Genomic DNA, 22345 nt, shown 5'->3' with positions numbered 1-22345 from the left:
AGTTAAAAGTTAAATAAAATATTATTAGAATAAAATATTATTAGAATATATTATTTTAATATTATTTTTGTTTTGAAATTTGAAAAAAATTAAATTATTTATTTTATTTTATATAAAAATTTAAAAAAATTATAATAATTAAATAAGGTAAAATGGATTAAAAGAGTTGTAACTTATAAAAACAAACCGCCTTAGAGTTTATATATATCATTACTCTGTTAACTATTATAAAATTCATATACTGCGCCTATTTTGTTTACAAAATTAGATTAAAATATCAACATTAAGGCTGAAAAAAGATATCCAGAGAAAAAAATAGCTAAAGAGCCGGAGCCAGAGCCGGCGACGCCCCCATGCTTTCTTCCTCCTCGTCTTCCGCTTCCCACATGAAGTGTGCATACAACCCCAACACCGTGCTGCACCAAATATTTAGTTATTTATTTATTACACAATCGAATCAAAACATTATATTTATAATTTGTTTATTTATTTTCTCAGATTATCCAAAAAAAATTACCAGTTATCAGGGGAGGCATGAACGGCCTGATCGAAGTAGGACTTGGCTCTATCTCCATCTCTCTGTGTATCCCATATCAGCTTCCCGTACAGCGACAATAATTCTCCGTCTCCGGGACTCGCTAATATTCCTCTCCCATAGTACTCCTCCGCTCTCACCGTATCCTTCTCCATCTTTGCAGTTCCATCGATCACAGTCCAAACAACCACGAATTTTCAGATTCTGATTTCAATTTTTTATAAATAGTAAGTCTAGTATATACTCTATAAGATGTTTCAAGTACCTCGTGCAAAAATTTTCCGTAGTTTCTGAGCAAGAGTGAATCTCCTGGGTTTGACTTTAGCATTTCCAAGTAGTACGCTCCGATCTTGCTCCGGTCCTCGCCGTTTCCGATTCCGTTGCCGCCATCGCCTCCGCCTCGGTTCTTCCCTCCTCTACCGAACCCATCGCCGGGGAAACTCGGTTCCTCAACCGGAATCCCGATTTCCGGCCATATCCCGTCGATGGTTGACAACGATCCGATTCCATCATCGTCGTTTTCTGAGAGAAACTCCTCCCCGGGTATTCTCGCCGGAAAAGATCGAGATCCGGCCTCGGTCAGTCTGGAGAATCGGACTTCGGACCGAATAACATCGCTTTCCGAAAACGCCCTACGAATGCCGCTCGCCGTGACCGGAGCGTCTCTCCTGCGATTGATATCAAGATGCAGAGAAGTCCTCGGGGAGTTAACGGAGCTCCTCTCGCAGGAGAATAGGCTGGAGGCGGAGTCGTGACGGTAGAGAGAAACTTGGGCCGAACCGGGGAAGACCGGGGGAGACTGGACGGCGTACGAACCGGTTCTCAGAAGAACAGCTCTCATGGCAGATGAATTGCGCGTTGGGTTTTTCTCGCTTTCGATTCAGAGTTGGAGCTCTCACTTCCTATCGAGGCGAAAGGATTTTTGAACTATATATAGGTATTTTTCACCGTTGGGTATGATGACTATGTTGACTCGGGAGGGACAGAGATGAGAACACGTGTCAAAGCTCACGTGAGGGTTGGCTTAGAAGCAGGCACGGCCAGTGGGATCGGCGTCGGTTAACCAGTCACGAGCAGTGCGTGATGTGTTGACGAGACTAGCCCCGTCGACTCAAAAGCGGGTCCCACAGTCTTTAAATCACCTTTAATTGATACAAAACAATACTAAAACATCAATGATTGAAAGTAAATCAACTGATTAATCTGAATTAGTTTGTTAGCTCACGAGCATGGATGCTTTACCTTTTTCAACGACTGTTTATTTTAACAATTTAACTTTTATTATTATAATAAAAGTCTCGTCTCATTTTATTACCTTTAATTGATTGATTGATACAAAACAATATTCAAAAACGGATATTATCTTATTTTATTATTATAATTTTTTTAAATTTTTATATAAAATATATTAAATAATTGATACAAAACAATATTTAAAAGTGAGTCTCATTTTATTTTATTATTATAATTTTTTTAAATGTTTATATAAAATATACTAAATAATTTAAATTTTTAAAATTTTAAAATAATAATAATATTAAAAAATAATATTATAACAACATTTTATTTAATTTTCAACTTTCATATTAACTTATCTCATTTCAACTTAATATCTAAACGGTACCTAAATATATATATATAAATGAGAAATGCTACATATACAAAAAGAATACATAAAAATAAATCTACAAACTGATTTGATTTTATGTGATCTGTTAGATTTATTTTATAATAAAAATAATTTTACAATCTGACGTACTGCATCAAATCATATCAATTTGTGAGTTTACTTTTATATAATTTATTTGTGACTAAAATATTTCAATTGAGAATTCATATTGAAAAGAAATTATGATTTGGTGATGGTGTGATTTCTCAAAATAATAAGAAGACAAATGTAAATGGGAGCTGCATTTTAATCTATTCTATTCACAAACAAGTAATAATTTACATATAATTTGTAAAATTTAAATATGTAAATTTTATAAATTAAATTATATAATTTCAGTAATATGCATTGTGTATTCTATCTATGCTGACTTGTGAATAAAATTTTGCTTTAATCCTGCCCTTAATAAAGAGCCCCACAATTCCCAGGACTCTATTTTAGGAAGTCCCCATTGGATCCGATCCTAATTCAATAATCATAAAAAGATATATGTTTTCGTTTTTACTTTGCAACTTTATGATGGGTTTCTTGGATCGGGTGTGAAGGAATAAATAAAACCCAGGTTCCAAAACCAGGGACAGACTGAAAATCAAGGGGATAGGCATGTGGTTTTGGGGGTTTCAAAGTCCCAACTCGAGTACATGAATAGTACTTGTGATTGTCTTCTTCTGTGAGTATGCACAACAAAGGAACAGAAAAAGAAAGGTGGTGGGGGTAGCAGAAGGTCCATCTCCCTTTGCCTCTTCTTTCGCCCACAGGCTTCTAGCTTCCCATACACTTTCCCATACTTCTTCGGTGACTGTAGAAGGACTCTTTCCCGTACCCTGTATTCTGTAATATGACTTTTGATTGTCTCTCTCATCCTTACTTGAGCCCACTCCACGTGATGCCACGTGAGGACCATTCTACGGATGCCACCTGGACTGATAAAGTGTCTTTCAATATTTTGTTTGAGAGTATCTCATCACATCATTATTGATAGAATTTATTATTTTTTTAATTTTTTTAAAAAAAAAAATTAAATTTATCTCAATTTATTTATATTTAAATACATTTCAATAGAAGTTACAAAATATTACTATTTACAAATCAGTTCAGATCATCTAAAATTATTTTAACATCTAAACGAAACTTTAATTAAGATCAAAATGAGCAATAATATCTCTCATATGATATATTAATGGGCTTAGAGATAACCTTCCATGATATATCTTTATGTCTAAATCAGGTCTGGATCTTGTCTCTATACGAAGAATTTAAAGAGACAAGCCCTATCTTATTTTACTGAAGAGTGTTGATAATGTTGTAAATGTAATCTCTATGACAAAAAAAGACAAGATAGCCTGAGTGACTTTGAATAAATTCAGTGTAATAATTTCATTCGACAATCTCATCTTCTTTCACCCACTAGTTCCCTTATCTTCTAAAAGTTCTGCCAAAGCAATTCTCAGTGGTACAAAAATCTTAGCAAAATCGGTTCATATGTGATACGAATTTGTCTTTAATGAGGAACAAACAAAGCTTATGAAGACAATGTGGATGCCTTTAATCCAGCTTTTAGTAATGTCAATGTCAAAACCTGCCTATTTTAATTTCTGCGATTACCTACTATCATTATTTTCCTTGAGAGGAATTGAAAGGAAAATTTCTCTCGTCAAGTGAGTAAAATGCTTTTGGGAAATGCTATTTATAAACCTTGACAAACTCTTGCAATTAAAGGCTACATACCCAGACAATATTGACATAAGATCTCAAGACTGAACAGACTAAAAAATAGACAAAAATGGCAATCTCTTAACATTAAGATCTAAGTCTATTGATTCTTCTTTAGTTCTGAAGCAGAAGATGGAGGTCTAAGATCTTTATTGGAAGCTCTGATTATGAAAAGAAGTGTTTCTACAAGCATGCCACCAACCAAACCAAGGATGCCGCCAGCAGCATTCTGCAAGGCAAAAAAATGCAGGATTCGTATTGTTGATTTTAGTACTGTGAAATCAAACAGGAGAATTCATGAAGTAATGATTAAATATAAAAAATGAAGAAGGAATAATAACTAAAAGTGAAAGGAGATATAGAAAAGGGATAATTATTCAGAAGTTACCATGACAGGACTGTGGTTAAATAACGCTCTGAATGCAGCATATCCAACCAAATAACCGGTAAACATTGTAAGCACAACATGTAAACCTGTAGAAGATTATTATGACTAAATCTTCAGAGCGCCCAAATGAATATGTAAATCATACAAAACAAAAGATCTAAAGTCATAAATAAAGAAAAATGCATACCAAAATAAAAGTGAATAAAAGGGAAATTGGAAACAGAAAAGTGCAAAATCAGATGGCGTGATTCAACTGTAAGAAACAAAAAACTGACCAAATTATGAGAGTTTAAGTTGGTTGGTCACTTTTTTTTGTAAGTTGGTTAGTCACTTTGGAAAGCATCGAGTCAAAATCAAAGAATAAATTTTTTTGATACGTCAAAATCAAAGCATAAATTACCAGACAAGATTCTCCAGCTTTCTGAAGTTTTGGGAAAAAAAAAAAAAAGAATACTTGGGGATCCTTCAATGGAAAACTTCAAGTATTCCCAAATGTTAATGATCAGTACCACAATGCTAACAACTTTCTCGTTTTTTCCCAAGAATCTCTTCAAGTATTTTTCTTTTTCTTTATTTTTTGTTAAGTAATAATCATTTATGAAAAGGTGCAACTCAGGTACACAAGGTATACAAAAGAAATGCCTAATCAAGGGAATAGAGATACCAGAAAATCAAGTAGCTTTTCAAGTATTTTTCACATTATTGACCTTCAATTTTGCCCCATTTATCCAGGATAGGCAATAAAACTTCCCAACTTATGAATGCTATGCAAGTGATTATCCAATCTCAATTCATCACAATTATGGCAAGTAGAAACCCAAACCAATAAAACAGTCTTGGCAAAAAACAAGCCCGAAAAGGCATGCTTGGCCCAATCAGATCGAAATTTAAAGTCCATTTCCAAAACAAAGCTACCACTGAGGTTACCAAGCTAAACCAAAACGGGTTGGAAGTCAGCTTAGAATTTCCGATTGGGTGATATATGTTTCACACATGAATATTCTCAGAGAACATCAGCTCACAGCTCGCATTGTGGCTGTAGAAACAAATAGTGGTGATACTGTTGCTCAAAATATTTCTGTTCATGCATCGGAGAAGAAAATGGTGGTTCTTGACCATGTTCTAAGAGAGAAAGCTAAGAAGAGAGAGGGTGTTTTGGAGTGCCAATTAGGAAAGCTCTGGTGCTGATTTTCATTTGGAAGTGACACGGCGACGCCCTGTTGGGTTGTCTATGGTTCTAAGGTTTGGTGCTCCAAACACTTGACCTGACTAATGTTAATTAAAATCTCAAATTTCCTTCCCCTCTTTTCAACTGTGGCATCCTCACCGGACTTCCTTCTGGCCTCCTACTCCAGTAACCCCAAAGTTAACTTCCACAAAAAACCATAGTTCCATTATTTCCAGTCGCTCACCAAAACACCCTCAATCTCATCACCTCTCACTCCAACAAAGTTTTTTTTTTTTTTATAAGTACTTCTCACTCCAACAAAGTGAAGCAAGTGGTGTCAATCTGGGTGAACATGATGTTGCAGCAAAGATTCATTGAAGGATCTAGGACCACATGGCTTGGCTGGGAGAGAATGAAATCCAACGAGATCGACTTCGGATCCATGTTGTAAGCGAAGCAAAGTAGGCATTGATCAAGATAGATGACCGCTCTTGTCATGGAGGTTCAAGATCAGGATTATACAACCAGTCAGATTGCAGTGGAAAGCTCTGACTGAAGGTGGAAGGCTGGCCAAGGCTCTATTGCTGAATTGAATGAATCAATGGCTCAAATTGGTCTTGTCACTGGACCCACTAGCATTTTTGAGCGACGGTGTTTTGCTGATGTCTGAGGAGGGACATAACTTTTGAAGCCATTTGTGAGAATATGATTGGGATTTGGAACCTTCATTTCACTTGTCGAGTTGAATTGTTCAGTCCACATGGGAAATAGACGAGTAGTTGAAATTAAACAAAATCGGGGGATTCTTTTCAATCAAATCTAGCCAAACTGAAAGGCACAAACAGGCCAAAATAGGTGCAACCTGTCTTAGTCGTGATTTTTTTTACCGATAAGTTAACCTATCCCTAGGTCCATTCCAAGTCCCTTCAAAAGGATTGCCTTAGATACTAAAATAAAATTAAAAATAATGACTTGAAGTAAATGCAGAACATATGGCCGAATTCCATCCTTAAAACAGTTGAGGAAGAAAAAGGGTACGCCAATTCAAAGGATATTAAGATCACCTCTATTGATCTACCTATGTAGTATATTACACATATAATAAAACTGGATGATATATCACACTACATCATCAAAATTTCATGAAATAAAGACAACAATACTTCCAGAAAATGTGCAAGTTATTTTATCAATTTCCATAAGATCAGAGAGACCGAGTGAAAAGGATATTTCCTAATTGCCACTTCGAGCTTTTATATGTTCATGATTTATTGAACTCAATTACTTACAAAAAAGAAAAAGAAAAAGAAAAAGAAGGGGAAAAACACTTACCGAAGCCCAGTTGATCCTTGTAAGAAGAGAAAGGCTCAGGATCCTTCTTCGGTGTAATATCCTTAACGAGCTCTTGATACGCGTTCCTCTCTGCTAATTCCGCAAGTCTACTCAGCCTCGCTTTCAATTCTTCACTCTATATTCAAAAAAAAGAACCGAAACCGATAAGCAAGTATTTTGATTAAACTAAAAAATACACTAGAATGGAATTAACTACAGTTGTTCAAATTTGACAGGCTAAAATATAAAAAATAATTGTATTTTCATTTCCTGATGTTTGTCAGCTACCAAACACAGACTAGGACATACTCTGAAAATAAGGAAACAATACAAGTTCATTCGATAACATTTGTTTCTAAGCTTTCTCAGCAAGACAGCAACCAAGCAAAAACTCACGCTCCATTTCGATTGCGGAGAAAATGTAAGAACCTATAACCACAATCAAATTCTTTTCTCATGTGATACCATTTAGTGCCAAAACACATTTTCCTTAATCTAGAATGTATTTAGGTGTTTTCTTCTGTGTACTTTCTGTGTCCACGGGCTATGCCTATTTCATTGGTATGAATAAAATTTACTACCTACTTATAAAAATAAAAAAAAAAAGCCAAAACACAGAGGAGAATTCCGTAGCAACCAAACAACCTTAATCGAGAATCGGATTACCTTCTCTCTAGGTTTGGGGCTGGTGAAGACGAACTCAGACCCGGACAAGAGTTGGATCAGAGCGGGTCGGGTGGATGGCGGGGACGCGAACCAGAGAGCTCGAAGCGACTTGTACGGAACATTGCATTGAGAAGAAAGATCGAAGCCAATCTGTTGGAGCTCTGGAGAAAGGTGCGGATCTTTGGAGGCCCCGGAGAGGAATGATCGTATGGGTTCGGTGGCGGATATCACGAGCCCCTGCGGGTTTTGCGGGTCGGTCTTCATAATTCGGGCCGTCGTTGCAGTTTGAGTCTTTTTGAGTCTTTGAGAGGAAGTGGGTGTTTGAGACTGTACTGATTGGGGTATACGAAGCGTCTGAAAGTAATTTTGACGGCTTATCTCGATCTCCAGTTATGCCCGGTTCGGCGGTTCCTCTTTGCTCTAAATGATCAGCCTTTTAATTGGGTTTTTTTTTTTTTTTTTTGAAGTTGTTATAAATTTCAATAATTTCTTTCTACCCAATAAGAGATGGATCATATTCCTTACCTTTTTCAATATGCAATGAGATTTTATAAAATTGCATTTATAAATTGATATAGTTTGATTGAATATGTTTGGATGCTTAAAATATTTCAAGATTTTGTAAATAGTAGTGAAATTATTTAACTGAATATGTTTTATCGAGTTTTGAAAAATTAGGGTTGAACAGGAACCATAGGAATTGGTGGAAAATTGGTTGGCCGACAATCCAAAATCATAGAAACTAACATCATTCGGTTCAGTTCTGGTTTGACTCATGTTTAAACTGATGATCCGATCGATATATATTTATTTTATTCTTATATAAAACAATATTGTTTAACTTAATTAGTTAAATGACATCACTTTATAACTAGGTTTTGAAAAATAATAATAATGAACGACGTCATTTGGTTTAATAATATCAAACGAGGTCGTTTTGGATTAGGTCTAAGCCCTAACCCGAGCCTCCCCTCCCCTCTTCTTCATTTCCTCTGTTAGTGTCACACACACACTCTCTCTCTCATGTTGCAACCTCACGTTGGTCTCACTCTACCGGCCTCTGTTATGTCCAATCATCCCATCTTTCTCTCTCATCTCTTGGACTAGTCATTTATGTCTCTCATCTCTCACTCTATTCTCTTTGACTGCTTTGTTATAGGATTTTAATTTCATAAGATTATATTATATTATCTTATAAATTGATGTGATTTCATTAATTTTTTAAAGATCAGGTAGAATATCATTATCCAATCATTTTCTTAGAAATCTCGATCATTCGACAAGGAATGTCTGCCATTCTTTAAAGGGTGGTGAGCCGAACCACCTTGGGGCTTGGAGGGCCTAACCCTCTCCCGAAGAGGATGACCAGGCCGGCATCCCAACCCTAAGGTATGGTACTTGTGGCATCTCAAACTCGAGGACTAACGTGGCAGTGATATTTAGGCATATCAATAATTTGTATACAAATGACTATGCAAATCTCAATTAATGGCAGCCAATAAAATAGATTTTAAAAGACATTGGATCGAAGTTTATATCCTTCAAATAAAGTTGTATGGATTCAAAACTTTAAACCTAAATCACCTAACTCGATGGATTACATACTTGATTATTAAAATGCCGCCAACAATAATGAAACCGACCAACTATTTTGTGATGGCCGAAGATGGATAGCTGAAACGTGCGATGAGTAATAGATGATAGGAGATAAGATGATATAAGATTGTTTTAAATGAAAGTTAAATAAAATATTGTTCGAATATTATTTTTTAATATTAATATTATTTTAAAATTTTAAAAAGCTGAATTGCTTATTATATTTTGTGTAGAAATTTAAACAAATTATAATGATGAGATGAGATGAAACTATTTCTGTATTTCAATAGAACTTAAATATGACTTGGTCAACCCTAGTCAGAGATGGAGACCAGATTTTTTAAAAAATAATATGGACATGACACAATTTGGTGATAACAATCTTTTAAATTTGTAACTTTTGAAATTAGGCAATATTGCGAACATAAGAAAATTAAGGATATATAAAAAAAAAGTAAAATGTTTTAGTTATAATTTAAAGAAATTCACAAAAGTAAACTAACAAATTGTTGTAGCTTAATGTAGTACGCTAGACTATAAAACTATTTTTATAATAAAGTAGATCTAATTATCATATGAAATTATATCAGTTTATGAATTTATTTATGTAAAATCTCTTTGTAATTATAATACTTTTCATGTAAAAAAAAAGAGACACCAAAGATTTTCTTATTTTATAAGCTCAATATATAAGAACATGACTATTATTATCCAAAACTAAATAGGGTACTAGTACTACATGTATTTTACACTTTTACTTATAATTTTATTTATAATATTCATTTTGCTAATTTCCTATAAAATTCGAATTTCGAAATTTAAATGTAATTATTTTAAGTATATTAATAACTAATATATAGACAATAATTTTTTTGTACTTTTCTACCGTACACATTTTGCAAACTGTACGTTTAGTTTATTAACTTATCTCAACTTATCATTATAATTTTTTTAAATTTTAATACAAAATATAATAAATAATTTAATTTTTTTAAATTTTAAAATAATAATAATATTAAAAAATAATATTTTATCATCTCAACTCAACTCAACATCAAATATTATTTAAATATAAAGAAGATTAATTTCTTATGGGATCTCAAAATCAATGGTCCGATCGAGTAGCATAGCGATATCACGTACAGCTAGCCTGGGCCTGGTGACGGGACTGGCGCCTGGTGAGCCGGTGGTACGAGGAAATGAACATGCATGGCGCACCGTGTGTCTAGACAACTGCGCGACAATTTCGGATATGTTTTTGTGGCTATTAAAATATTTTATAGAGTAAATATAGATAGCAGCTATTATTAAAAATAATTATTTTATATATATGATGTGATGTTATGTAGATTATATATTTTCTAAGTCTATAAAAAAGAAGTAAAGAATTAGAAGTAATTATGTAATAAGTGTAAAGAATATACTGTTATAATGACTTCTCTATAACATTATTCTATTTTATAATATAACTTAGGAGAAAGAAAATGTCGTTAATCGTCTTTTTAAATATTGTTTCTTTTGTCGCGTGACTTGTCCTTCTCTTCCATCTCTGAAAATACGAGGATCGTCCTCACATCTCGCCTTCACTAAAAACAAATCATGATAACTTTTACATTTTAACTTCACGATTTGGACAATAGAAATCTTGAAATATTCCGAGAACTATAGAAAATGATGAATCAGTGTTTGATTAGGATACGTTAGGGCAATGAGATGAGATAAATAATAATTTTTTAAATCAAGTTCTCATGTAGAAAATACTTTTTAATTTTTAATTTTCAAATTTTCATCAATGATTGTTATTTTTACACAAAAACAAAATGCAAAAATCAATACAAAATCTTTAAACTTCAAAACACAAATAATTAGAGCTGTAAATGAACCCGTCTATTCGATAATCTACTCAGTTAAATTCGAATTGAACTCGATTCGTGAAAAAAAATGCGCTCGTGAAAGCAGATACCCGCTCAATTAGTAAATGACACATACTCGACAAGACTCGACTCGACTCGACTAAGGCTTGTTAAGGCCTGCTCATTTATGTCCGAATCGACTCATTGACTTGACTCGATTAAAATTCATTCATATATTGATAAATATATACATACACCGATGTATATATACATATATATGTATTAGCTAATAAAATAAGCATATCACTTATATAATTAAATATATAATATGTAACCTAATTACTTATGTAGATATATTGATTATACTTCATATCTATATTTTATAATTTGTACAATAATTAATCGATAGGATTTAATAATTTCATATACTAGTATGTATGAACCATATATGAAATATATATATTCTATCATATTATATGTATATATTAATAATTTCTGTAGTTATATTATATATTGTTATTATTGATAAATATCAACTAGTTATATATTAATTATTTATAAATTCTTTAAAATCTTATAATTCAATAGAGGTTCTACTTGTTAGTTGTATAAATTTAATATTATATATATATTTTTATTTTTTATCTATTTAATTTATTAATTATTAAATCTTATTAAAAAAATTCAAGCTGAGCTCAAGTTGAGAATTTAGCTTATCGAGTCGAACTCGAACAAAAAAAATAAAAAATAAAAATTTTGAGCTCGGACTCGAGTTGCTCGAGTATTTTGAGTCGAACCAAGTTCGGCAAACCAAAGACCGCCTCGGCTCAGCTCTGCTTGGCTCGATTACAGCTCTAAAAATAATATTAGAAAAATTATATTCAAATAATTTTTTAACTTTATAATATTTTTGTTCAATTTTTTCTATCTTCTTTTCAAAAATTTAATAAAATATCCTAATTCAAGCTATTTTATTATTATTTATTGATCATTTCATCACTATTAACAGAATTATAAAATATAAGTGTCCCAACGAGCCTTAAAGCTCCTCAATCTTCGATGACATGCAACATGCATTCAGGTTATCAAGAACTAGGAATGAACATAAAATTTGAATGATCACGTAATTATTTGATTGTAGGCTAAAAAATAAAAAAAATTTGATTGTAGGCGTCGCAGTAACACGAGTTTTTGTTCATCTACTTTGTACAGAAACATCTGACGTTCTTCTAGTGGTAATTAAGTAGGTGTGCCAATGTGTGGCTGCGTAGCTGGTCATCAGGAAACACATGTTCCCACCAAACAACATTTCATGTTCATGTACCTACTCTCTCTCTCTCAATCAGCACTCTTCTTCTTCTTCTTCTTCTTCTTCTTCTTCTTCTTCTTCTTCTTCTTCTTCTTCTTCTTTCTTCTACTAATAATAATAAAGATCACATACGTACACTTGCCATTTGCCAACCCATCTACTCACCACGCTCTTTGAATGCCAGCCACTCTTTCCCCCCCCACATCTCTGCCGGTCTCTGCCCATCCACGAGTCCAACAACAATTATATATATATGTGCTCAGTTTTCTTGTGACTTTGCTCTTATAAAAGCCCCATACGTTTTGTTCTCTCTCCATCTGTGTCTGATCTCACGCCACAAATGGCGCCAGCTTCTTTCCAGCAGACTTCAAACAGTACAGTTTGCGTTATGAACGCCTCAGGGCGGCTGGGCTCTACCCTGGTCCAGCGCCTTCTCCAGAGAGGCTATACCATCCACGCTACGGTTCAACACCATGCAGGTTAATTTGCTATCTCAAACCCCATATCTTTCGCTAATTCTTCTGATATATATTTAATTCTTTTCTCTTATACTGTCCGCCTGGGTTCGTGTTTAATTCTTCATCAGATGAATCGCAGTTGAATAGGCTTTGTTGTGATAACACGAAGCTGAAGATTTTCCGTTCAGATCCTTTCGACTATCAGAGCATAATCGATGCTTTGAAAGGCTGCTCTGGCTTGTTCTACGCGTTTGAGCCGCCACAAGACCAACCTGCGTATGATGTAATTATTTATTAAGTTCTCAATTATTCTCTTCTTCAATTTGCTAGCTCCCTTCGTTCTTCGATCGAATACTAGCCACCTAGCTCGTACCCCATGTTACAATAAATTTTAGCCCACCGGCCCATCTAGTAGCATAACATGTACGTAAAACCCAACACCCAGCACCAGGTAACCTGACTCGGCCGAGTCCACCAAACTCTTTTTTTAGACAAGTTCACCAAAAATTAAATAAAAATAAATTTATAAATAGTTATAATTTCATATGATATATTAGATTTATTTTATAATAAAAATAATTTTATAATTTAATATATAACCATTGTGGTTATTTCTAGAGTGTGAAAACTTGAGGGAAAAAAAAAGAAAGGAAAATGGAAAAAAGTCTTGCATCTAAAATCTATTATTTTTTGGGGGGTGCAGGAACATATGGTGGAAGTGGAGGTAAGGGCAGCACACAATGTGCTAGAAGCTTGTGCACAAACGGAATCGATTGAGAAAGTGGTTTTCACGTCCTCCGCGACAGCCGTCGTTTGGAGAGACGATCGTAAATCCATGGCATCTGATCTAGAAGAGAGACATTGGAGTGATGTCAATTTGTGTCGTAAATTCAAGGTATGTCAAATTCGATTTATTTAGAATTTTTTTTTTTTATTATTCTCAACTTTTAACAAATTTCATATAGCTAGATGGATTTATTTTCTCAAAATAAAAAATAAAAATCTTCTAGACAATTAATAGATATAAATTGCTTCTCGAATTATCAAATTAATTATTGATAATTAAAATTAAAAATAAAAACCATGAACAGTTGTGGCACGGACTGTCCAAAACGGTGGCGGAGAAGGCAGCGTGGGCCTTGGCAATGGACAGAGGAGTGAATATGGTATCCCTCAATGCTGGGTTGTTGATGGGCGGTCCTGATTTGTCCATTACTCACCCGTATTTGAAAGGTGCGGCTGAGATGTATGAAGACGGGGTGTTCGTGACCGTTGATCTTGATTTTTTGGTGGATGCCCACATTTGTGTCTTGGAAAACGTCTCGTCCCACGGTCGTTATTTATGCTTCAACCATGTCATTAACAGGCATGAAGATGCCCTTAAGCTCGCTCATATGTTGGCATATCCTTCTGCTCTTCCTGCGCTACCTCAAAGGTATGTCATGTAATTTCCGTGGATTCATGAATCATGTTAGATATAAGTTTAAAGTCTGTAATATTATTTATACAGTCCATTTAAAAAAGTGAGATTAATAATAAAAAAATAATAATAAGTTTTTTTAAATGAAACTACATTTTTCAAAGACTTGCAGCCTTACACATTCTAATTAGAGCATTTCCGTTATGTAAAACTCATATTTTTATAAAATTTAAAAGGAAATAGTTTAATATAGCCCATCCAATAGATTATATTTTATAACTAATATTTAGTTTACTACAGTAATATCTCTACATCTATGAAACACTATTCACACTTGTATAAATACTTAATTCATTTATACTTTCTACTTTTTATTTTATTTGAAATGAATAAAATATATTAAAATGTATAATATTTAAATGATATAAAGAAAAAATAGATAAGTTAATGTATGATATGTTGTAAAAATCAGTATCTAAAATAGAAAAATAGATTTTGATAATTTATTTTAAAAGATAAAATGAAGAATCTATTAAAAGTACTCTAAGGACGTTCAAATTACGTTCCTTTTAACATGTCGTCCTCTACCATACCAACAAGGTTTGTTGTTTTTTAACAGCCATGAACAAGTTATGAGGATCATCCAACAGAGGATAAGCAACAAGAAGTTGAACCAGTTGATGGTGGACTGATGCATGCAGTACTTCTACCTTAAGATTATGGGGATCATCAAAGCACAAGCTTCATTGGACATTCCTCTTCTCGACCAAATCGAAGCAAGCATTTTCATACAATTGGGTTGAATATATTGTTGGTTGTTTAGGTTCTTCGTTTTGAATTTGTCGTCCACAGTTACATTTACAAAGTCCCGTAGAATGTCGTGTCATTTTTGTAACTATTAGGGATAATAAATTTCAATATAAATGATACCCTTTATGATATTGGTTCGAAGTCATAATATCAAAGCAGCTTGGTATATGTGAAGACCTAAAAGTTCATTTCTATGTGGTAAGCCCATGGCTTTGTAGGCGCACACCACCATTAAATTGAACGAATCATTTTCTATAAATTGAATAAGTTAAGCCACTTGCTTTTGTTTTTGGTTTTTTGATTTATGAAATCTTTAGAGACAGCCTTGTTTGGCAACATGAGATGTTCTGGTATATTCTCAAAATTTTTTATACTTTCATTTTCAAATATCATTCAAATACAAAATATTTTTCAATTACAATTATTTAACATTTTTATTTAATCGTTACCTAATCATTATCCAAATTTCAAATACAAAATCGAATACAATTTTTTCAAATTTCTAAACAAAACATACAAAACAATACATCTTTTTTAAAAGACAAACTCTACTCGACCTCCGGTTCTTGTTGCCACACACCGAACCCGGTTCATTTCCCACATCACGATTCGTTGATTTTTTCTCCATGCTCAGTTTTCTTCCACTTCTCCTTACTCTTCTCCCTACACTTCCTCCTTTCTCTGTCATCTTGAAAACGAGCCCGTTCCCTCACCCCACCACTTTTATCCTTCTGAGAGGAACAACTCGGCCTAAACTGGGAGCCAATATCAACCTCAGCTGCTTCTATCTTGTCGGAATGCCGGTTGCAGTGTGGTTGAGTTTTTACTTCGGGTATGATTTCAGAGGACTTTGGCTTGGCTTTTTAGCCACGCAAGGCTCATGCGTTGTGACCATGCAATTCTTTTTGGCTTGAATCGATTGGGATCGACAAGCCCAGAGAGACAAAGAGCTGATTGGAGCTCCTGTCACCATTGATGGATAACCAGGAAGACGAAGATAAGTTGAAGGATAAAAACCAAGATTTTAGCAGTTCATTGGCTAATGTAGAGAGCATCCATAATTCACTAGTTTGAATTTTCCTCAAGATTTCTTGTACAATGAGAGGGGGGAGGGGAGGGTGGTGATGACAATGGGGGTGGGATGCTAGGGGGATAATGGTGGGGGAAGGAGGGAAACAATGGGAAGATGTAAAAATTAAAAACCTACTTTTTGTTTCATTAAAAAAAAAAAAACAAATTCCACGTAGCGGTGTGCAGTGGTTGCGGGAGAGGGAGAGGTTGCTGTAGATTTTAATATTAAAAAGTTATATTTAAACAATTTTTTAATTTTATAATATTTTTATTCAAAACTTTCTTTCTTACTTCTCAGAATTTAATAAAATATTTTAACTCAAAGTATTTCACTATTATTCACAAAATTTTAAGATATTCGAAATGGAAAAAGCTAAAATGGAAAAAGCTTGAGCCGAATGGGTTTAAAACCAAATTTCACAGCGGCCAATTGTATCTTAACACGTAAGCCATCCAAACAAAGACTTGCTGCATCTCAAAGCAGGCGATTCCCTCCCATCTATTTCCTTCTCCACATGTTGGGCTTGTCTCAGGAAGAACTCTTTCTATAGCTTTCGGTTAAGGATGTCATTGTTAACGATCCATCTTCAGGGCTCATTTTGTTTGATATTGGTGTTGCTCATAAAAAGCTCTCCCTTTCTCTCTTTGAAAAACCTCCAGTTTGTAAACCTCAAGGTACTCACTCTCCCTCTGATTTTAATTGTTTTTTATTTATTTGTTATTGATTCTGGTTCTGGGTTCTTCATTGTTGGGCAACCTTCTCCTGGGTTTCTTATGATTTGTTGTTCTCCTCTGTTTGGCTCCTGCAAAACCAGAGGTTACAAAATTGGAAAATGAAGGGTTATACTGTTGTTTATTATTTGGGGCCTTGAACAGAGGAAATTGATTAGATAGCCTGTTCGAATTTCTGTCAAATTATTTTTGTTCTACAGTTATTTGTTCCCTTCATTTAATTTGCTTTTTAAATATTTAGAATGAAAGCATAAATAAGCTTTAAATTTATCAATTTTATTTATTTATTTATTGCAGCCAGACCGTGATTACTATTGCAATTTTTTTATTTGTGAATCTTCGTTTTCTTTCTGAAAATCTTATACATTGAGGATTCTGTGACTAACACTTTTAAATTTGGAGTGCAGACCTGGTATTGGAGAGGGATGGGAAGAACAAGATGGGATTTCAAGCTCAGAGATGAAAGATGAGTCTTTCATTTGAGAGGGAGAGAAGGGTTGGTGCAGGTGCTGATGGGAACGAAGAGGCTTGCGGCTTGGAGAGAACGGTTGATTTACGTCTGGGTTGTTCGTCTGGAGAAGGGTTGATGCAGGTGCAATGCAGCGAGAATGGGAGAATGGAGAGAACGGAAGAATTACGTGTGGAGAAGGGAATAGATGGGAGGGAATCGCCTGCTTTGAGATGCAGCAAGTCTTTGTTTAGATGGCTTCAGTGTCAAGATACAATTGGCCAGTGTGAAATTTGGTTTTAAGCCCATCCAGCCCCAGCATTTCCTATTCTAAATATCCAACGGAAAACGCTACTCTTCGTCGCCTTGCGTAAACGGCTGCTGACGTGAAAAATTAAAAATGACGCCGTTTAAATAAATAAATCTAATAAGGCCACTGTAATAACGCCACTACATTCCCTCTAAAATATAAGTAAACCCACAGCGGTTTCAAAAAAGCAAAGTTGCAGCTGTGAATACTTAACGCTCAGAGATCTAGCGAACCCAACTCTGCTCAAAACCGCATTGTTCTCCATTGGCCCAGAAGCTTTCGAAGGTGTAGCAACAATTGACGCAAGAGGGCTCGCCGAAGCCTGAGGAGAAACAGGGGAAAGCGATGACGGAGAAGTCACCACTATCGGGAATGGAGCAGCGGAGTCTTCACAGGAGACAACGCAAATGTGGGAGTTGTAGCTGCTGGAGATTGCGTAGGAGCAGGGACTTTCGTTGGTGGACTCGCTAGTGGGGATTTTGAGGGAGACGGCGCCGAGGGCTGTGCCATGGTGGAGGCCACAGAAAATGCTATCAGTATTGCCATTAATGAAGGAAAGCTTAAGCGAGCCATTATAGAAATTTGAGAGCGAGATGACTGACTATAAGAGTGTGAGTGAGAAGAGAACGAGTGCGTCTACGAAGAAATGGGTTTAATCTCTTTGTTTCTGGATGGACGATGAAATCTTGTGCAGCTAAAAATGTTTTGATCTCAGAAGTGGGAAACGAAATGAGTTTAGTCTCTGTTATCGTATTCGGCTTTCTCACATTTTTTTTTTTTACAACTAACGTGGCATCTCAGCTGACTGTACAACATCTGTATGAGACGACTGTACATAGAAGAACTGATATCCAAATGAGCCATTAGAGAGTTTCACGAGATTCACACACATCCATCTCGCTTGAATAGTCCGCGGGTCTATGTGGACCGTGTGAAACACCATCTTTCTTATTTTTGGGAATTGATTGCTTGATGGAACTAGACACTCACGTAGTAGTTTTGTGGGTAAAAAAATATTTTGGTCTATCAGTTTGTCTATTGATTAAGCTTAGAATTGATCACTAAACAAATTAGTTAGTATTAGCCAGCTTTTTATGGGCAAATTCATAGCGTTGGTAACTAGAATCCGACCATCAAATAAAATTTACAATTCCTTATAAATAAAATGAATGCGAAGTTATGGTTTAAATAGGATTTAGGGGGTGTGTTTAGCTTCTTTCACCTAGATATCTTTTATTTGACTCACAACGAGTACGATGTTAGTATATTCATGCTTAATATAAAAGCCATCTCTAATTGCCTCCTTATACACTTTCTTCTTAATAAAACAAATTTGATTCAAACCAATAATGTCGGTCGGTATCGATTCGAGGATTGGATTTTAGTATTTTTATTTTTATTTTATCTCCACAACTTTAATCCCCAAGCTTCTTAATAATTAAAAGAGAAAAACTTGACACAGGTTATTCTGTTTTTCTCTAAATAATAGAGTCTAATTAAAATATGCCACGTAGACCACACACCCAGATTGTTATGTGATGCGATTTAGAGGAAAACAAATAAAGCCATTCGAGCCTCTCGTCCCCCCACCCCCCCCTCCGGGCCTCTCTCTCTCTGAAACAAAATTTCATCCCCCGATTCTCTCTCTCTCTCTCTCTCTCTCCTTCCCTCCCTCCCTCTTTCTCTCTTCCATGAAACCGAAACCTATAAAATCCTCTCTCTGAAACATTTGGGGTCCATAAGCATGGTAGGTCTCAAGCCATCTTCTGTTAGAAAAAAATAGTTATTAAAAGACAATTAAATCAAGCTCCAAAACTAAATCATTATTATTTTAGATCCAACAAAACTCGCATTTTCAAACACTAAAGAGCAACAAAAGCAAGAGCTTCTATGGAACTCCCATACGCAGCAATTCGTAACTGTTAAGCGTAAAACCTCAACTGTCCAAACCATGCATTGCAGGAACTACCAGAGGGTATAACCGAAGAAACTCATTGATGATCGTGTTCATCTGCATTGAAAGAATTCAACAAAAAATTAAGAGCATGCAGGGATGTGTAGTTCTGCAATGTTCACCGTCAACTAATTAAATGGGTTTATATCATGACTTCTTACGGTCTTGACATGGGAACTGAAAAAACAATAAATCACCAAGAAATATTGTTCGTGTGGGAGTGGTTGCTGTATGCTTCTATGCTCGCCAGTTTCAGAGATTTGGACAAACCTCATGCCAGGAAACCTTATTTTATCAGCATTTCTGAATGCTAACAACTCCATTTTCATCCATTGCTTGCTGGAATGGTCTGGAGGACAGCTGCTGTGAACCGTGTGTGCGAAAAAGAGTGGGGTGCGCCTGAAGGGGTACGCTGGTCTGGGTTCGCCGGAAGAGTTGCTCGTCCACCGACGTACGGCTTGCAGCTGGGACTGGTCTGGCGTTCGGCTGGGTGTCTCATGCTTGGCTGGTTCCTCTTGCCAGGCTAAGCGGATTTGAAATGATTTGTCTCTATCATGCGGCCAGGTTCAGGCTGTGTACATGTACTTAGCTGATGTGTCCAAATACTATTGGTATCCGATAAACACCACTTATAGGATACACCGGTTCAAAGGGAAACTCTAATTGAAAAGAGAAAAGATATTTATAATTATAAATTATGTAATTATTGTGTAATTATTTTGAAAAAAATAAATAAAATATGAGATTTACATGAAAAAATTAATTTTTTAATAATAGATCTCATTCTTTTTCAAAGTGATTACGCAACGTTTACGTACTTTACAATTATATATAAAATTACTCAATTAAAAATTATGGCTCAACACCACCACCCACAAACACTCATCTTGCACCTGGCTGTATGCTAATGGAAATTCTATTCTCTATAGAATTTAGTGTGGAAGAGAGATTCATATATAAAGTAAATCTTACAAGTTACAACATTTAAAAAATTCACTCAAATGATTATAAATAAATATGATAAGACATATATTTGTATATTTATATCTCCCACTTTATGCTAGAGTTTTTGATAAAAATGCTAATTGATTAGAATCCATCAAGACGACTCAAATATTGGAGTTACAACTCATGAAAAATTGAAGATTAATTTGCGTGAAAACTAGCACTATTCATTCGGGTTAATTTTTTTTCCCGATCCAGTCTAGAATCGAGATAACCAGGTTTTAGAGGCATTTACTTGAGCCGATAACCAAATTACCCACCCGTCTATATCTAGGGGCGCGTGCTGGTATATGAGGCGGATACTGGGTTTAAAACTTGGTACTTGCCACCCATTTTTTTTTTTAATGAAAAATAACTTATGTCCAACCCATGTACAATATGGGTATCTGGATTTCGGGGAACAACTTGAGTACTTGGGTTCTAGGTTTCAAAATCTTAGATTCTTTTGGGTACTGGCCCGGGTTAACCCAGGTGGGTATCCGGACAGCATCACATGCTCAAGTCTAGGTATAGCCGAGTACTCGGACCCATACCCGTGTGAGTAGTCTAAACGACAAGAGTGTCTAAAACAAGAAAGAAAAAGAAAAAAGAAAGTAATTAGTGCACTTTGGTGTGTGTACGACATAGAGTCCCCCATCAGTGGGCACAATCATAATCGCTTGGTAGCCATGAACTCGCTTAAACACACCAAATTGTACGATGGAGCTGGCGGGAACTCTCTCGCTAGTCCCTTCTGATATAACTAACTAGTCGGCTAAAACTAGCATGGTAGGCACTAGGCTTGCCACTTCGAAAGAACAAATAGAGATGACAAGACCTTTCTTGCCATCCACATCACAAGTGAACAATGCTTCTCACCTGAGCATAAGCGAGGCCATATTAGGTTACGTAGTTGGACCAAATTCAAATTTTTTATCGGTCATAGTGGAAGAGATAAAAGGGTTTTGAAATATGTGAGATACTCCCCCAGGTGTTTGGTTGTAACTACAGTTTTTTTTCACTAAAAGTGAGGGCTATCAATAAAATTGAGATATCGTCTTCTTCTTAAAAAAAATGTGAGATACTCACAAGTAAGGAAGCACTAATCAATTGAAAAACAAAACATATAATGTGTTGCGTTTAGGTCAACTTTTGCATTTGTAGATCAATTGTTATATTTGCTCAGAAAATCCCATAATCTCAGCTAGCCCTGGTTTGATTTCAAAGTTAACTCATTTCGTACGGTAAAACACTCTAATCCAAACACTTTTTTATCCAACTTTGAAATAGTTTCTATTGTTTTCACTAACGACTGCTTTTTCAGATTGTACTTTCTTGCTTTTGCAGACGAAAGGCAACGAGAGAGACCAGAAATTCTTAAATAATTATAAATATTTCATAATTATTTAAGAATGTTGTAAATAAAATATATTTTATTTGATATTTTTTATAGAATTTGATTTTATAAAAATATTGTCATCTTATAATATTATTATGAATTTTATTATAAAAAAAAATTGGGTATGTAGTTAAAAAATTATTATTACTTATCTATAAATATATTTATAAATAAAACAAAATCATTACAAATACTATACAATCATTTGTGGGACCCACATCTATCTCCACTCCAACAACTTAAAACCATATCATCTCACTTCCAATCCAAACACACAAAATTTTCAAAAACCATCTCAATTCCCAAATCTCACTGCTATTCATAAACTATCTCTACTCATCTCATCTCTCAATTCAAATGAGGCTTAATTTACCTTTGTCGGCTATAAGGGTCCATATCTTGTGAGTATAGTACAGCTATGTGTTTACTGAAAGTAACATCCATGGCGAAATACATTATTAAAGATTATATATGTGTGTGTATGAAAAAAATGAAAATTAGAAACCGAGTTGTACTAGGTTGAGCGGCTA

At 34.8% G+C, this 22345-nt stretch overlaps 3 protein-coding genes and 1 long non-coding RNA gene across 4 annotated transcripts; 2 read left to right on the top strand and 2 right to left on the bottom strand.

The window, feature by feature from the left end:
• Positions 1–210: 210 nt before the first annotated feature.
• LOC121237106 lies at positions 211–1474 on the bottom strand. The gene is made up of 3 exons (XM_041133683.1): positions 801–1474; positions 518–690; positions 211–416 (listed from the first exon to the last, which is right to left on the bottom strand). Exons 1-3 carry the CDS (start codon positions 1374–1376, stop codon positions 320–322), a joined length of 846 nt encoding a protein of 281 aa, XP_040989617.1. The 5' UTR covers positions 1377–1474; the 3' UTR covers positions 211–319.
• A 2401-nt stretch (positions 1475–3875) lies between these two features.
• On the bottom strand, positions 3876–7892 carry LOC121237108. Its single transcript, XM_041133686.1, has 4 exons — positions 7472–7892; positions 6806–6941; positions 4306–4391; positions 3876–4146 (listed from the first exon to the last, which is right to left on the bottom strand). Exons 1-4 carry the CDS (start codon positions 7733–7735, stop codon positions 4018–4020), a joined length of 615 nt encoding a protein of 204 aa, XP_040989620.1. The 5' UTR covers positions 7736–7892; the 3' UTR covers positions 3876–4017.
• A 4536-nt stretch (positions 7893–12428) lies between these two features.
• On the top strand, positions 12429–15115 carry LOC121237105 (cinnamoyl-CoA reductase-like SNL6). The gene is made up of 5 exons (XM_041133682.1): positions 12429–12705; positions 12816–12970; positions 13391–13582; positions 13779–14122; positions 14727–15115. Exons 1-5 carry the CDS (start codon positions 12570–12572, stop codon positions 14797–14799), a joined length of 900 nt encoding a protein of 299 aa, XP_040989616.1. The 5' UTR covers positions 12429–12569; the 3' UTR covers positions 14800–15115.
• Positions 15116–16374: 1259 nt separating this feature from the next.
• On the top strand, positions 16375–17365 carry LOC121237104. Its single transcript, XR_005934869.1, has 2 exons — positions 16375–16663; positions 17128–17365. It is a non-coding gene; the product is annotated as an uncharacterized LOC121237104 (long non-coding RNA).
• The last annotated feature ends 4980 nt before the right edge of the window (positions 17366–22345 follow it).

Source organism: Juglans microcarpa x Juglans regia, chromosome 6S (genome assembly GCF_004785595.1).
Source record: "Juglans microcarpa x Juglans regia isolate MS1-56 chromosome 6S, Jm3101_v1.0, whole genome shotgun sequence".
Taxonomy (NCBI): Eukaryota; Viridiplantae; Streptophyta; class Magnoliopsida; order Fagales; family Juglandaceae; genus Juglans; species Juglans microcarpa x Juglans regia.
The sequence above is the reverse complement of the archived record's forward strand: the minus strand, read 5'-3'. Positions and strand labels throughout refer to the sequence as shown.

Bases quoted from the DNA above. Each gene is read 5' to 3' on its own strand.
- LOC121237108 (XM_041133686.1), bottom strand. From the start codon at position 7,735: ATGAAGACCGACCCGCAAAACCCGCAGGGGCTCGTGATATCCGCCACC. The intron at 6,942-7,471 runs GTAATCCGATTC...TTTTGAATATAG, and splicing joins GCCCCAAACCTAGAGAGAAG to AGTGAAGAATTGAAAGCGAG. The intron at 4,147-4,305 runs GTAACTTCTGAA...TTTGCCTTGCAG, and splicing joins TTAACCACAGTCCTGTCATG to AATGCTGCTGGCGGCATCCT.
- LOC121237105 (XM_041133682.1), top strand. From the start codon at position 12,570: ATGGCGCCAGCTTCTTTCCAGCAGACTTCAAACAGTACAGTTTGCGTT. The intron at 12,971-13,390 runs GTAATTATTTAT...TGGGGGGTGCAG, and splicing joins AAGACCAACCTGCGTATGAT to GAACATATGGTGGAAGTGGA. The intron at 14,123-14,726 runs GTATGTCATGTA...GTTTTTTAACAG, and splicing joins CTTCCTGCGCTACCTCAAAG to CCATGAACAAGTTATGAGGA.
- LOC121237106 (XM_041133683.1), bottom strand. From the start codon at position 1,376: ATGAGAGCTGTTCTTCTGAGAACCGGTTCGTACGCCGTCCAGTCTCCC. The intron at 691-800 runs GTACTTGAAACA...GGAACTGCAAAG, and splicing joins ACGGAAAATTTTTGCACGAG to ATGGAGAAGGATACGGTGAG. The intron at 417-517 runs GTAATTTTTTTT...TATTTGGTGCAG, and splicing joins CATGCCTCCCCTGATAACTG to CACGGTGTTGGGGTTGTATG.